The 14,411-nt window shown below is 42.6% G+C and overlaps 1 protein-coding gene across 1 annotated transcript in view; it reads right to left on the bottom strand.

The window, feature by feature from the left end:
* Positions 1–14,411, bottom strand: part of CHDH (choline dehydrogenase) — a 92,153-nt gene that overhangs the window by 42,303 nt on the left and 35,439 nt on the right. Inside the window, exons 2-6 of the mRNA XM_077452060.1 lie at positions 11,740–12,504; positions 11,492–11,643; positions 10,962–11,091; positions 6,892–7,026; positions 4,349–4,491 (exon numbers count right to left, since the gene is read on the bottom strand). Of these exons, the coding sequence (XP_077308186.1) occupies positions 4,349–4,491; positions 6,892–7,026; positions 10,962–11,091; positions 11,492–11,643; positions 11,740–12,487 (1,308 nt within the window). The 5' untranslated portion in view covers positions 12,488–12,504. The remainder of the gene's footprint in view (positions 1–4,348; positions 4,492–6,891; positions 7,027–10,961; positions 11,092–11,491; positions 11,644–11,739; positions 12,505–14,411) is intronic.

Below are 14,411 nucleotides of genomic sequence, written 5' to 3'. Positions count from 1 at the left end.
CCCTGATTGCCGCTAGTTAACCCTTTCACCCCCTTTTGCCAGTGTCACTAAGCGATCGTTTTTCTGATCGCTGCATTAGTGTCGCTACAGTCGCTAGGTAGCTAGTTATTTTTTTAGGTTCACCGCCAGGTTTTTATAGCGCTAGGTACCCCGATATACTACCCAATAATGGTTTTAACCCCCTGATTTCCGCTAGTTAACCCTTTCACCCCCTTTTGCCAGTGTCACTAAGCGATAATTTTTCTGAACGCTGCATCAGTGTCGCTAGTGTCGCTAGGTAGCTAGTTATTTTTTTAGGTTCACCGCCAGGTTTTTATAGCGCTAGGTACCCCGATATACTACCCAATAATGGTTTTAACCCCCTGATTGCTGCTAGTTAACCCTTTCACCCCCTTTCACCAGCGATCACAGTATAAGTGTCACTGGTGACGCTGGTTAGCCAGTTAGTTATTTAGGTTCCCCGTCAGGTTTTTATATAGCGCCAGGGACCCCCATATACTACCTAATAAAAATTTGAACCCCCTGATTGCCCCTAGTTAACCCTTTCACCACTGATCACCGTATAAGTATTACGGGTGACTCTGGTTAGTTTGTTTTTTATAGCATCAGGGCACCCACCATTTATTACCCAATAAAGGTTTAACCCCCTGATCACCCGGCGGGTGATATCAATTAGGTTTTAGGGTCAGGGTCTGCGTCGCCCCAGGCAGCGCTAGGTTAGTGCCAGTACCGCTAACACCCACACGCAAAGCATACACCTCCCGTAGTGGTATCGAATCTGAACAGATCAATATCTGATCTGATCAGATCTATACTAGCGTCCCCAGCAGTTTAGGGTTCCAAAAAAACGCATTGTTAGCGGGATCAGCCCAAATACCTGCTAGCACCTGCGTTTTGCCCCTCTGCCCAGCCCACCCAAGTGCAGTATCGATCGATCACTGTCACTTACAAAACACTAAACACATAACTGCAGCGATCGCAGAGTCAGGCCTGATCCCTGCCATCGCTAACAGGTTTTTTGGTAGCATTTTATATTCAAATCCGGAAGGCAGTGCTTGGTTTTCGGGGTCCCGTACGTGGCTAGGCTCCCAAAAAGTCCCCCACATGTGGTATCCCCGTACTCGGGAGAAGCAGCAGAATTTATTTTGGGGTGTAATTTGACTTCTGCCCATAGCATGTGTGAGCAATATATCATTTAGTGACAACTTTGTGCAAAAAAAAAAAAAGTTTGTAATATTCCCGCAACTTTTGGCAAAATATAAAATATTCCATGGACTCAACATGCCTCTCAGTAAATAGCTTGGGGTGTCTACTTTCCAAAATAGGGTCATTTGGGGGGGTTTTGTGCTATTTTGGCATTTTATGGCCTTCGAAACTGTGATAGGTAGTGAGGAGTTAAATCAAAAATTTGCACCCTTAGAAATCCTGAAGATGGTGATTGGTTTTCGGGGTGCCGTGCGCGACTAGACTCCCAAAAAGTCCCACACATGTGGTATCCCCGTACTCAGGAGAAGCAGCAGAATGTATTTTGGGGTGTCATTTCACATATGCCCATAGCATGTGTGAGCAATATATCATTTAGTGACAACTTGGTGCAAAAAAAAAAAGTTTGTAATATTCCCGCAACTTGTGGCAAAATATAAAATATTCCATGGACTCAACATGCCTCTCAGTAAATAGCTTGGGGTGTCTACTTTCCAAAATGGGGTCATTTTGGGGGGTTTTGTGCTATTTTGGCATTTTATGGCCTTCGAAACTGTGATAGGTAGTGAGGAGTTAAATCAAAAATTTGCACCCTTAGAAATCCTGAAGGTGGTGATTGGTTTTCGGGGTGCCGTGCGCGACTAGACTCCCAAAAAGTCCCACACATGTGGTATCCCCATACTCGGGAGAAGTAGCGGAATATATTTTGGGGTGCAATTCCACATATAACCATGGCATGTGTGAGCAATATATCATTTAGTGACAACTTTTTGTAAAAAAAATTTTTTTTTTTTTTTTTTTTTGTCATTATTCAATCCCTTAGGACAAAAAAAATAAATATTCAATGGGCTCAACATACCCATCAGCAATTTCCTTGGGGTGTCTACTTTCCAAAATGGGGTCATTTGGGGGGGATTTGTACTGCCCTGCCATTTTAGCACCTCAAGAAATGAGATCGGCAGTCATAAATTAAAAGCTGTGTAAATTCCAGAAAATGTACTCTAGTTTGTAGACGCTATAACTTTTGCGCAAACCAAAAAATATACGCTTATTGACATTTTTTTTACTAAAGACATGTGGCTGAATAAATTTTGCCCTCAATGTATGACTAAAATTTAGTTTACCGTATTCGATTTTTCTTATAACAAAAAGAAGAAAATATCTTTTTTTTTTCAAAATTTTCGCTCTTTTTCCATTTATATCGCAAAAAAAAAAAATCGCAGAGGCAATCAAATACCATCAAAAGAAAGCTCTATTTGTGGGAAGAAAAGGACGCAAATTTCGTTTGGGTGCAATATTGCGCAATTACCAGTTAAAGCAGCGCAGTCCGATATTGCAAAAAGACCTCTGGTCCTTAAGGTGTTTATTGGTCCGGAGCTGAAGTGGTTAAGGTAAAAGTTAAAGTGTATGTGTGCGCAAAATAACGAAAAACATCCGTATGTCTCTGGAAAGCATTGTCTCTTTAAAAATGTTTTAAGTACAGAAAATATCTGTTGATCTTACCACAAATCCAAAGAGCTCCTAACTTACTGTAGTGAGCTCAATGCCACAAAGCACGGAAATAACAAACCTGCTTTACAGAGATAGGGGAAAGAGGAGGTAATGTATTCTGTGGTCCAGCAGGGGAAAACCCAGTCAGGATTGACAACGCTGCTTAGTATTTCTGAGGAAGAGTTGTCAGCTCAATACCCATCTTAAACTGGACCTGCACCCATGAATCTGACTTCCTCTACCCCCTATCATCTACCTCCTCTCCTCTCCCTCTTACCCAATGGGGAAAAAAAAAATGAAACAATAAAAACAGGTTTTTAATTTTGTACTTTTCATTTCCTGCAGCGCCGGAGCAAAGCCACAAAGAAGAATTCTGGGCAGAGGAGGACAACGCTAAACTCCATCGACTAAGTGTGTGTTTTTTTTTTTTTATTTACATACAGGAACAATTACCAGAGATTAAAAATAAAAAAACTTTTAGGTAAGGTGAAGTTCCTCTTTAATTTTCAATTTGGTTTCAGTAGTGAAATCCCAGAGCTGAGAACTTAGGAACCAATATCCTACAAAAAATGTTTTTACATACTAAATACATTCACTATATGTATTCAGGAAATACATGTATCAATTTATGAAATGCTATCTACCGCTTTAGGATCAGCGGTGAAAAGGCTCATAGCGTTTAAAAAAAAAAATTTAATTCACAAAAAAAACATTACTTAAATACCGCATGCACTATTTCTTGAAGTGATGCTGTATTTTAGTAGTGAAAATGTTCGGTATTTTAAAGCCGTCCTCAACAGCCAATGCATAACTGGTTGTTAAAGAGCCAGCACCTGCCGCATCCCTAACAACCATGACTCTGCTGTCAGTGGGATTCCCCATTCACAGCAGAATGTAAACAAAAGAAAAGATGGCACACAACACCACAACAGCATTGGGTCCCCCCTCAATCCATGTCAGGCTCTTCGAGTCTGGTATGGATGTTAGGGGGAACCTCACACCATTTTTTTTTTTTAATATTGGCATGAGGTTCCCCCCCCCCCCAAAAATACATACCAGGCCCCTATCCGAGCATGCAGCCCAGGAAGGTGGGAGGGGGAACGAGCGAGCACCCTCCATTCTGAACCATACAAAGCCACATGCCCTCAACATGGGGGGTGCTTGGAGGAGTTTGGACTGCCCCCCCCAAAAGCATCTTGTCCCCATGTTAATGAGTACAAGGACCTCTTCCCCACAAACCTGGCCTGGTGGTAGTGGGGGGGGGTGACTTATCGGAATCTGGAAGCCCCCCTTTAACAAGCCCACAGATCCCAGCTTCCCCATGTGAATGAGTAGTATGCTCCTATCGGACATACTCTGATCATGTGTAGCCTACTCCGACGGACAAAGTGCCACGCATGCTCAGATCAAATTCCTAGACCAAAGCTATTGGCTACTAGCCTGAACGTAGTCCCGTCTAACGAAATAACGTCATCACGTTATGTACAATCGGATTTTCCGACAACTTAGTCCGACCGTGTGTATGCAACATCACTTCCGGACCTCTTCCGTAATTAATCCGTCGGAATTACTCAGACGGATTTGGTAGTCGGAATCTCTGACCGTGTGTACAAGGGCTTAGAGTACAGTCTGAGAGGCTTTATAATCTCCTCACCTGATAAGCCTCTATTTTGGGGCTCACACGCCCGTGGTCTATGACCTGAGATGGGAGGAAGTGGAACTGGATGTCAGGATGTTCCACGCCAGGAGCACTTCGAATGAATCCACCAGTCTCCAAGTGCGCTGTTGCTCCATCTCCTATATGCCAATGAACAAAACAAAAATTGCATTTTTCCATTTATTGTAATGTGTAATCAAACATGAAAAACAACTATTAATTTATTTTGTGAAACTGTATCTAGAAATCCATCGGGCACTTTTTTTTTTTTTCATTTAAGACAAAATTTATGCTTTTTACAACGTTTGTATTTACTTCAAAGAAATTTATATTTAGACCTGTTTATAAACTAAGACTTGGATCTAAACTTAGGCTTGTGTCACAGTGCTGTGCTGCGGTTTGGCCTCAGAGCAGGTGTTCCTGCGGTTTCCCATAGACTTTCTATTAGATTGTGCTTTTTCTGAAAGCGCACCAAAAGTCCTGCATGTTGTATCTTTGGTGCGCGTTCAGAAAAAGCACACTCTAATAGAAAGTCTATAGGAAACCGTGGGTACACAAACATGACTTAAAAAATTCCACCTAAATCTAAAAGATAAAACTGTATTGAGTTAATAATTAAGTTCTGTGTGTAAATGAGGTCTTGGGGCTCATTCACATAGATGCTGTGGCCTGTACAGTGTAAATCAATGTTTTTCTTTTTCTAATGTGGCTGGAGCTGTGTGCAGGCAGGCAGCCTATGTTACGCTATGGGGACACAGCAGCTGTATGAACATAGCTGCAGGTCCTAATTTGGCAGGCATGTGGATGCAGGTGTATAGCTTCCAAACACTGACAGTGTGTATTTGGGGTCACTCCACCACACCTGCACACTTGGCAAATTAGGACCTGCGGCTGTGTTCGTACAGCTGTTTCATCTTCATAGAGTAACAGACAGAGTAACAGATGGCTCCAGCAAACCACTAAGACGGCTCCAGCAAACCCATAGCGTCAGTGTTTTACCGTCGGATTTGCGGCATATTTCAGCCCCTAGCGGGGTGCTTTTAACCCCCGCTAGCGGCCGAGAAAGGGTTAAAACCGCCCGCAATGCGCCACAATAGCGGAGTTTTGCCGGTGGTATAGCTGCGCTGCCCCATTGATTTCAATGGGCAGGAGCAGTGGAGGAGCAGTAAACACACCGCTCCAAAGAAGCTGCTGGCAGGACTTTTCCCCACACCCTGCCAGAGCACCGCTCCAGTGTGAAAGCACTCGGGCTTTCACACTGTAGACAATGGAGCAGCTGTTTGAGGGCAGATTGCAAGCACTATTTTTAATGCTAGAGCACCTGCAAAACGCCCTCAGTGTGAAAAGGGTCTTATTCACACTGTATGGGCCAGAGAACTTGTGCAAATGAGCCCTTTGTTTTTTGTTTTTGTTTTATTTTTTATTTATTTTTTACAATTCAAAATTTTTTTATTTTTTCCAATTTTTAAAAAATATATCTTTTACAATTTATTTACTTTTTATATGGAATTGAGGATACATATTCTTGGATTCGTTTCTCTGCTGCCTCTGCTGCACTCCAGTTGAATGAACATGAGAAAGAGGCTCCTGTTCATTCAAAAACTGAAGTATAGTAAACACAGTTTACAATGTTTCAGTTATGCATGAACAAAGGAGTAATCGGTACCGATCACTCACTGTATCCATTCAGAAAAGGACATATTTACCAGCCCCTTAGACTGCTCTCCATTCTGACACATCTCACTGTGTACCCGCAGCAGCCAGCGGGAGAGGAAAGATGGCAAATCTGTGGGAGGGAGGCCCGGGCATGCAGGGTGGTACACACATTGAAATCAGAAGTGGGCAGGACAGGAAGGGAGATCAGTGTGGCAGGGCAGGGGGCAAATACAGAACTATGCCTTGTGTCTGTGTCACTCCCTGCAGCAGCTGAAAATGGGTGGGAGGAATAGTGAGAGAAACCGGCTTTCAACTGCTGCAGAGAGAGACAGACACAGGGCATCATTTTGTAAATGTCAGATCCCTTACCCTGCTAGACAAAGCTGTTCTGTGTGGCAAAGCTGAAAAAAGGGTCTTACTTGAACCAGGTGAGGACAGTAGAGGGATCATGATTAAAGATGACAAACAATTAATGTAAATACAAGCACACTATGACTGGCACACCGAAAGTGGAAGTGCAGTCATAAATAAGCCAGGGGGTTGTGGGGACAGTGGTAGTGGACGAGGCTGGCGAAGGATGGAGGAGATGTGAACATGGTGGGAATGTATGAACGTGAATGTTAATAATGGACAGATGGAAATATAAATCATGCAGTGAGAGATGAGGACGAAGTTAGATGAGCAGACTGGTGGAGGCGGAATAAGGAAATTTCGGGTGAGATATATGAACATAGTGGGGAAATATGGGCATAGATATGACAGATTCATGAAAGCTAGTATATAATGAATGGATAAAGCCCCTGCACATGACACTAATGTGAAAATTCAAGAAAATCTCATCCTATTCAGGACCGCTGGGAAGTAAGCCAAAAGGTCATGCTTACCTGTGAACTTCCACATCCATTCTAGGCCAATCTTCAGCATCTTGAGAGGTTTTTGTGCACTGTATAAAGTGATAGGTTTGGTGCACATCTGCTGAATGTAAACTTCCAGGTGGTCCTGAAGATTCTGCCCCACACCTACAGTAAAACAATAATATAAACCAGGGGTCTCCAAACTTTCTAAACAAAGGGCCAGTTTACTGTACGTCAGACTTTAGGGGGGCCAGACTTTGGCCAATGGGAGTAGAAAAAGCCTGACATCAGTGGGGGGGGGGGTGCCCTATTGTTTGTTTCAGTGGAAGTAACTGTGCCTCATCGTTGGCATCAGTGGGGGGAACTGTGCCCTATTCTTGGTGTCACTGGGAAAAATTGTGCCCCATCATTGGGTCCAATTGTTTGTCATTGGGAAAAATCATGCCCCATCATTGGCGTCATTGGTCTCAATTGGTTTAATTGAGAGGAATTATGGCCCCAAGGGTCGGGTAAAAGCAAACAAAGGGCCGCATTTGGCCATAGCTTGGAGATCACTAATATAAACCACCCTGCTGCAGTGACCATGCAATGTATGAAGATGGGTCATTTACAAGCTGGAGAGGACATGGGGTGGAGGATAGAAATACACTGATTGAAAACAAACTGTTATGAAAATGTACATATCAGTGCATTTTTCAAAAGAGCTCCTTGCCCCAGATCAAGGTACTTTTATACATATTTTCTGGAATTGCAAATATCTAAAACCTATATGGCAACAGACAGTCACCAAAATCGAACAATTAACAGGCAAAACTATTTCTATAACACCTCAGATGTGCTCAATTATTTACTATACCAGATTTACCCACCCCCAGTAGATTAATTCATACCCTTTTCAGCTCCATCCAATGGACAATAGCATTTAACTTGTGTTCCCTGGCCACAAATAATAAACAGAATGGAACAGATTAAACTTTGAGCATATCCATCATACACCATTTGATACCTTACATTTTTTTTTTTTTTAAAGTGGATCCCTTGGGACGTACCATTACATTAATACTTTTTCATATGTCAACTATCTCACTCCTTAGTGTAAACCAATATAAACCTACAATACTTCAATCTTCAATACTACAATCTCATACTCTGTTTTTCTTACTGAGAAAGTACTATTTATCACTGAAACATTTTACTTGGTATATACAGTACAATTTTTTTTATTGCACTATTAATATTCAACTTCTATATGGTCTTTTCCATATGGACATATACTCTAAGCCACATGTGGCAAACACAAGGCCACGGGATGAATCCAGCCCACCAGGCCATTTCATGTGATCTTCAAACCTCTTCTGTAGCTGTGGTACCCCACCCCCCCCCATCTCTGCCCCCACCTTGTCTCAGCAGTCGGCACAGAGAGGATTACAGAACTCCTCCTATGGATCCTGTGCCTCTCTATACAGCTGCAGCAACCCCTTGCCTCTACCTCCCTGGTCTCAGCATTCGCAGACCCCGGCAGCTGACTCCAGCCCTCCTCTGATCATCCTCCAGACCCTGCATTTTCTGCATCCCAGTTCTTCAGCCGGCTTCTTCCTGGCAGCAGCACAAGGTAAGGGGGGTGCACTGTGATGTGATAGAGGGTGGGGGATTCTTGACTTCTAACAGTGGGGTGCCCTGGAAATCTGCTTATAATTATTATAAGAATAATACAATTCTATGCCAATTGAAAAGGAAGTCCCAACACCTCTGGTATCATCCACAAGAAACTTTATTGGGGACTGCTCAAACAGAACACCATTGCAGAACCATGTTCTGTCTGCGAGTCTCCAATAAAGTTTCTTTTGGATGATACCAGTGGTGGTGTGGGACCCTGCTTTTCAGACTTGCATCTGCTACAGGAGTGCAATTGGGATCTGTGCCGGTCTGCACCCGCCTTTTACAGCTTAAGATCCCTTTCACATTGTGCTGCCCCCGGCATCACGGTAAAGCGGCAATATATTTATCTCTGCTTTACTGTTGTCTAAGCGGCGCTATTTTGGCGGTTTTAACCCCTGCTAACCGCTGAAAAGGGGTTAAATCCGCCCGCAGCAGCGTTTTGCCGGCAGTATGACAGCGCTGCCCCATTGACTTCAATGGGAAGGATTGGTGGAGGAGCGTGAGTTCACTGCTCCTTCACCGCTCCAAAGAAGCTGCTGGCAGGACTTTTTCTGACGCCCTGCCAGCGCACCGCTCCAGTGTGAAAGCCCCCAGGCTTTCACACTGCAGTGAATGGAGCAGCTGTTTTAGGGTGGTTTGCAGTCACTATTTGTAAACGTTATAGCGCCTGCAAAATGCCCCAGTGTGAAAGGGGTCTAAGTCTTAAAGGAAAAGTTCACCTTTTTGCGCAGAATTTCAGTTTTCATAATAAACAGAAACATATTCCAATACCATTTCTGGCCCAGCAATCCCAATGTGCCTTTCTCTCACTTATCTTAACAATTGGTTTAAAATCTTGCCAGTTTATTTGAATTTTTAAAATTATTTTCAGATTCCATCACTTCCTGTAGATCATCACTCAGCATTCACTTCCTGTAGGTCATCACTCATAATTCACTTCCTGTAGGCCATCTCCCAGAAGCCTTCACTTCCTTGTTGCATCAAAGTAAAGGATGTGTTAGGGTATGTTCCCCATTCTGGACCACACCTCTCTCATTAAAAATACTACCTTCCACGCACTTCCTATACAATCTGATTGTACAAGCTCCTTTAGATCTCCCATCAGCTATGTAGTACGAGGACCTACCTGATTTAATACAAATTCAAATGTGTCCTATTCCAAACTTCTGATAAATCTAAAAGGTAATTGTACAGAGATTGTCCATCAGATTGCATAGTGTATGGCCACCTTTCTACAAGTACATAAAAGCGAGTGGAGACATTCAGTTGTCAGGCCCCGTTCACATCTCCACGTAGTGAAAACTCACTCCTGCATGCACTTTTTTTGACTCCTCTCGCAAAGGGCTGCCCTACACGCAACAATTGCCCCAGAGAAGCTCTAGAACTTTTGGAGCATGGTCTCGCAGTTTTTGGTGTGTTTGTTGCACTTGGTGTGCCATTAACATGTAATGACAACAAAAAAGTGATGCACATTTGCAGCATTTCTGAAATGCATGGCAAAGCATGCAGTTTTCCATGCGTTTGGTAATGCACAGATGTGAATGGAGCCTCATTGTTCTTGTGTAAACACACCAATTTCACTTCTATGTTCCATTCACACCTAGAGTAGTGGGAACGCATGTTCTTTGGCTAGTGTTTCTAGTGCGCTACATGTTGATTTTAATGCTGCGCTACATGTTGCAAAGTAGCCCATGGGACATTTTGACATTTATTACTGCATTTGTCATCTGTGTTTTTAAATGGCAAAATTTGTTTGCTTCTGTGTTTGGTGTGCCATTAATTAATGGCACTGAAAGAGCAACTAGGTAATTTTAGATGTATAAATATGGCCATACACTACACAATCGGATTGTAAAATCTCTGTAAATCTCCTTTAGATTTACCAAAACTATGAAATGGGAGGAGACACCATTTATCCAATCACTCTGTATCCAATCAGGCATGCTCTTGCGTTATATCAGGGGTGTCCCGTGGGCTCCATGCCGCCCCAGGGAGTTTAACATGCAGCCTGAGCCTATCTGAAGGAATGCTGGGGAAGCCAGGCAAATGCAAACATGGAAAGATGTTGTGAAAACCTGGGTGAAGGTGTGCTAATGAGGTCAGCTGGTAAACTCCTTCCTGTGTCTTACTGGTTTCTCTGTCTATATACCAGGGAGCCTCTGAAGCTAAGAAATATAGCAAGGGCTATGGTAAGGCCTTGTTCTCTAAATCAAAGAAAGCTTGTATTTTTCTGCAACTGAGGTACATCAATGGTAAATTGGTACATAGGGGAGCTGGGTTTTAGGAAGGAAAAAAAAAGTGAACTTAGCTTTTAAGTAAGGAATACTTTTGCCAGAAATGCACCAGAAATTATGTGTGCTGAACCAAAGTACCACAATAAGACACACAAACACACACACACACACACACACACACACACACCAAATTGTACCATGTAATACCTGGAAGGTGAGCGATGACTGGGATTCCCAATTTGGTGAGCTCTGAGGCATTTCCAATTCCAGATAACATGAGAAGTTGGGGAGAGTTTATGGCTCCACCACTCAGTATTACTTCTTTGTTAGCAAATGCCTGGTAAAATAATATTTTTCATTTTAGAATATAAAAAAAAACACTTCTAAGGCAAAATAAAAATTTTACTGAAGTGAAATTGTAGATTTGTAAAAAATGTTATCTCCTCTGGGTCAAATGTTAGCATTGCAGGGATTTTGATCGATCCAATTGTAAATCTTTACCTGTTATGGAGATTTTTTGAGCTTTTTCCAAAACTAGAAAGGCTCTGACTTATCCGTCTCAGTGTTCCAAAAATAAAACCTGCAATCTCAGCATATTGTTATCAATGCAGAACTCTGAATCAGGGCCAAATGCATAATGTTTAACAAATGTGGATGAAATGGGTACTGCTAACAGTTTCCCTTCAATTTTCTTTTTGTAGGAACCAAAGAATTATAAACTGTTTTTGGATTGTTACCTTTTTTTTGTGTCCATTTTGGACATACTCCACTCCGGTGGCTTGTAGTCCTTGGAAAAGTACTTTAGTGACTAGAGTCTTCTCCTTTACAGAAACATTAGGACGGGACATTGCAGGGCGCAGATAGGCGCTGGCTGTACTCCATCTTTGACCTCAACAATAAAGTTCTCATTAGACCGAGGAGTTATATGGAGAATAGAGGTGTACAAATGTTCAATCCAAACATAACTTGGTGCTTAATCTCTTACCTTTGTATATAGTCATATCCATCCAACCAATTCCTTCTTGTTGATAGCCATTCATATCCTCAGTAAAGGGGTAGCCTGCTTGCTTGGCTGCTTCAATAAATATATTGTGAAGACAATGGTTGGTCTTTCCTCTTGAGACATGCAGTGGTCCATTGCCTCCTCTGTAGTCATCAGGTCCAAGTTCATGGGTCTGGGCCTTCTTGAAGTACGGCAAACAATGAGCATAATCCCAACCAGTTGCACCTTGGACACTCCACCGATTATAGTCCTCTGCATGCCCTCGAATATAAACCATGGCATTCAATGAAGAAGAGCCACCCCAAACTCTGCCTCTAGGCCAATACATCACCCTGTTGTCCATATGTTTCTGGGGTTCAGTGTGATAAAACCAGTTGAATTTATCATCACATAGATTATACATCAAAGCAGCTGGCATGTGTATCTTCCATGACAACCTTTTACAGCCAAAGATCAGATCTTTGGGTCCTGCTTCTAAAACCAGGACAGTATTGTCAGGATTTTCAGACAGTCTGCTGGCCAAAACACAACCTGCTGAACCAGCTCCAATGATGATGTAGCTATATGAATCCTTGTTTTTGGAGGGTTGGGTAGAGAATGGGCTGAGATTTAATGTATGCGATTTCAGTCCAAAAGATGGTTTTATCTTCTGTAAATCACAAAGTAAGCCATTGGAACGAGTTATTTTGTTGGCTGTATATATGGAAATGTTTTTAAGGACCAAAGTCATCTTATATGGTGTATATGCTAAACAAAAAAAAAAATAGATATTAGTGGAGCAGAAACTCATGTTTGAAGCAAGGTAACAACATGATCAACTATACAAACAGAATTGCTTATGTGAAATAAGCAAATATGTGGATAGAGTGAGAAAGTGTTAAAACCCCTGTTTTTTGTAGCCCCATTAGGGTATTTTTTTTTTACACATTTCCACACTTCCTTACACTGTGACAACTTTGTCACCAGAGCAGGAATCTTTATTGGTAATACTGACATCACTATAAAACTAAGTGAGATTTTAGCTTTTCCCTACACTACTAATAAAAAAATTGAATGGGGCATCATAGAGCAAAGAAAAGGGCCCTCCAAGCCTTCGCAGCCTATAATGAGCTAAACAATTAGGGCTAGAGATACAGGGCTAGAGATTTGTATAATGGCAAAGGCAGACAAAAAACTGTGTCTACAGAATGTGTCACAATGAAATTCATTACAAGGTAATTATATACACACAATTAGGGATGAGCCGAACACCCCCCTGTTCGGTTCGCACCAGAACCTGCGAACAGAACTAAACTTCGTGTGAACTTTAGAACCCTATTAAAGTCTATGGGACTCGAACGTTCACAATCTAAAGTGCTCATTTTAAAGGGTAATATGCAAGTTACTGTCCTAAAAAGTGTTTGAGGACCTGGGTCCTGCCCCAGGGGACATGGATCAATGCAAAAAAAAGTTTTAAAAACGGCCGTTTTTTCAGGAGCAGTGACTTTAATAATGATTAAAGTGAAACAATAAAAGTGTAATATTCCTTTAAATTTCGTAGCTGGGGGGTATCTATAGTATGCCTGTGAAGGGGCGCATGTTTCTGGTGCTTAGAACTGTCCCTGCACAAAGTGTCATTTGTGCAGGAAAAAAAGTCTTTTAAAATCACTTGCGGCTAAATTGTCGGTTCCCCGTAATACAGAGAACACTCAATGAGTGTTCTCTGTATTAGCCGACAATTCATTCATTCATTGATAAAAAAATAAAATAAAAAAAAAAAGCGTGGGGGTTCCCCTAAATTCAATTACCAGGCCCTTCAGGTCTGACATGGATATTAAGGGGAACCCCCGTGTCAAATAAAAAAAAAATTGACGTTGGAGTCCCCCTAAATATAAAAATATATATTCTTATATTAGGAGGGCGGGGCCACCCGTCACCTGACCCAGCCCCTCTGACGCTGGAGAGGGAAGCCAGGTGTGGGTGACCCCGCCCCCTCTGATGTAACGCAGGTTTGTGGTATGTGGCCTGGTACGGTTCAGGAGGGAGGGGGGGCCGCTCTCTCATCCCCCCCTCTTTTCTTGTGGCCTGCCAGGTTGCGTGCTCGGATAAAGGGTCTGGTATGGATTTTTAGGGGGACCCACACGTCAATTTTTTTACAATTTGACACGGAGTTCCCCTTAATATCCATGTCAGACCTAAAGGGCCTGGTAATTGAATTTAGGGGAACCCCCACGCTTTTTTTTTTTTTTTTATCAATGAATGAATGAATTGTCGGCTAATACAGAGAACACTCATTGAGTGTTCTCTGTATTATGGGGAGCCGACAATTTAGCCGCAAGTGATTTTAAAAGACTTTTTTTCCCAAGGCGTCTTTCAGGACAGCACCTGAGAGATAGCGACTCCACCCTCCTCGTTAGGAAACACCTTCTTCCTCCAGACTTTAAAGGGAGGTGCCTCCCTACCACACATCAGTTTTTGTGTTTCCTCCGGCCCGGAGGGAACACCTTTTGGGAAGGAGTCTGTTTCTCTTAGGTGTTCCTGAGGGACTAGGCTTCTTTCCCTTTTTTTTTTTCCTCCTTTAGAGACCCGCTGTCCTCCCGACCTACCCACGCCTCGTCAGCGGTAGCAAGCGGGCTCCTCTTCCCCTCTTGTGCTCGGAGAGAGCCGAAGACTCG

This window comes from Lithobates pipiens, unplaced genomic scaffold (genome assembly GCF_037356315.1).
Source record: "Lithobates pipiens isolate NorthernLeopardFrog02 unplaced genomic scaffold, aLitPip1_a1.2 Scaffold_23, whole genome shotgun sequence".
NCBI lineage: Eukaryota > Metazoa > Chordata > Amphibia > Anura > Ranidae > Lithobates > Lithobates pipiens.
This window is presented reverse-complemented; position numbering and strand designations above follow the sequence as displayed.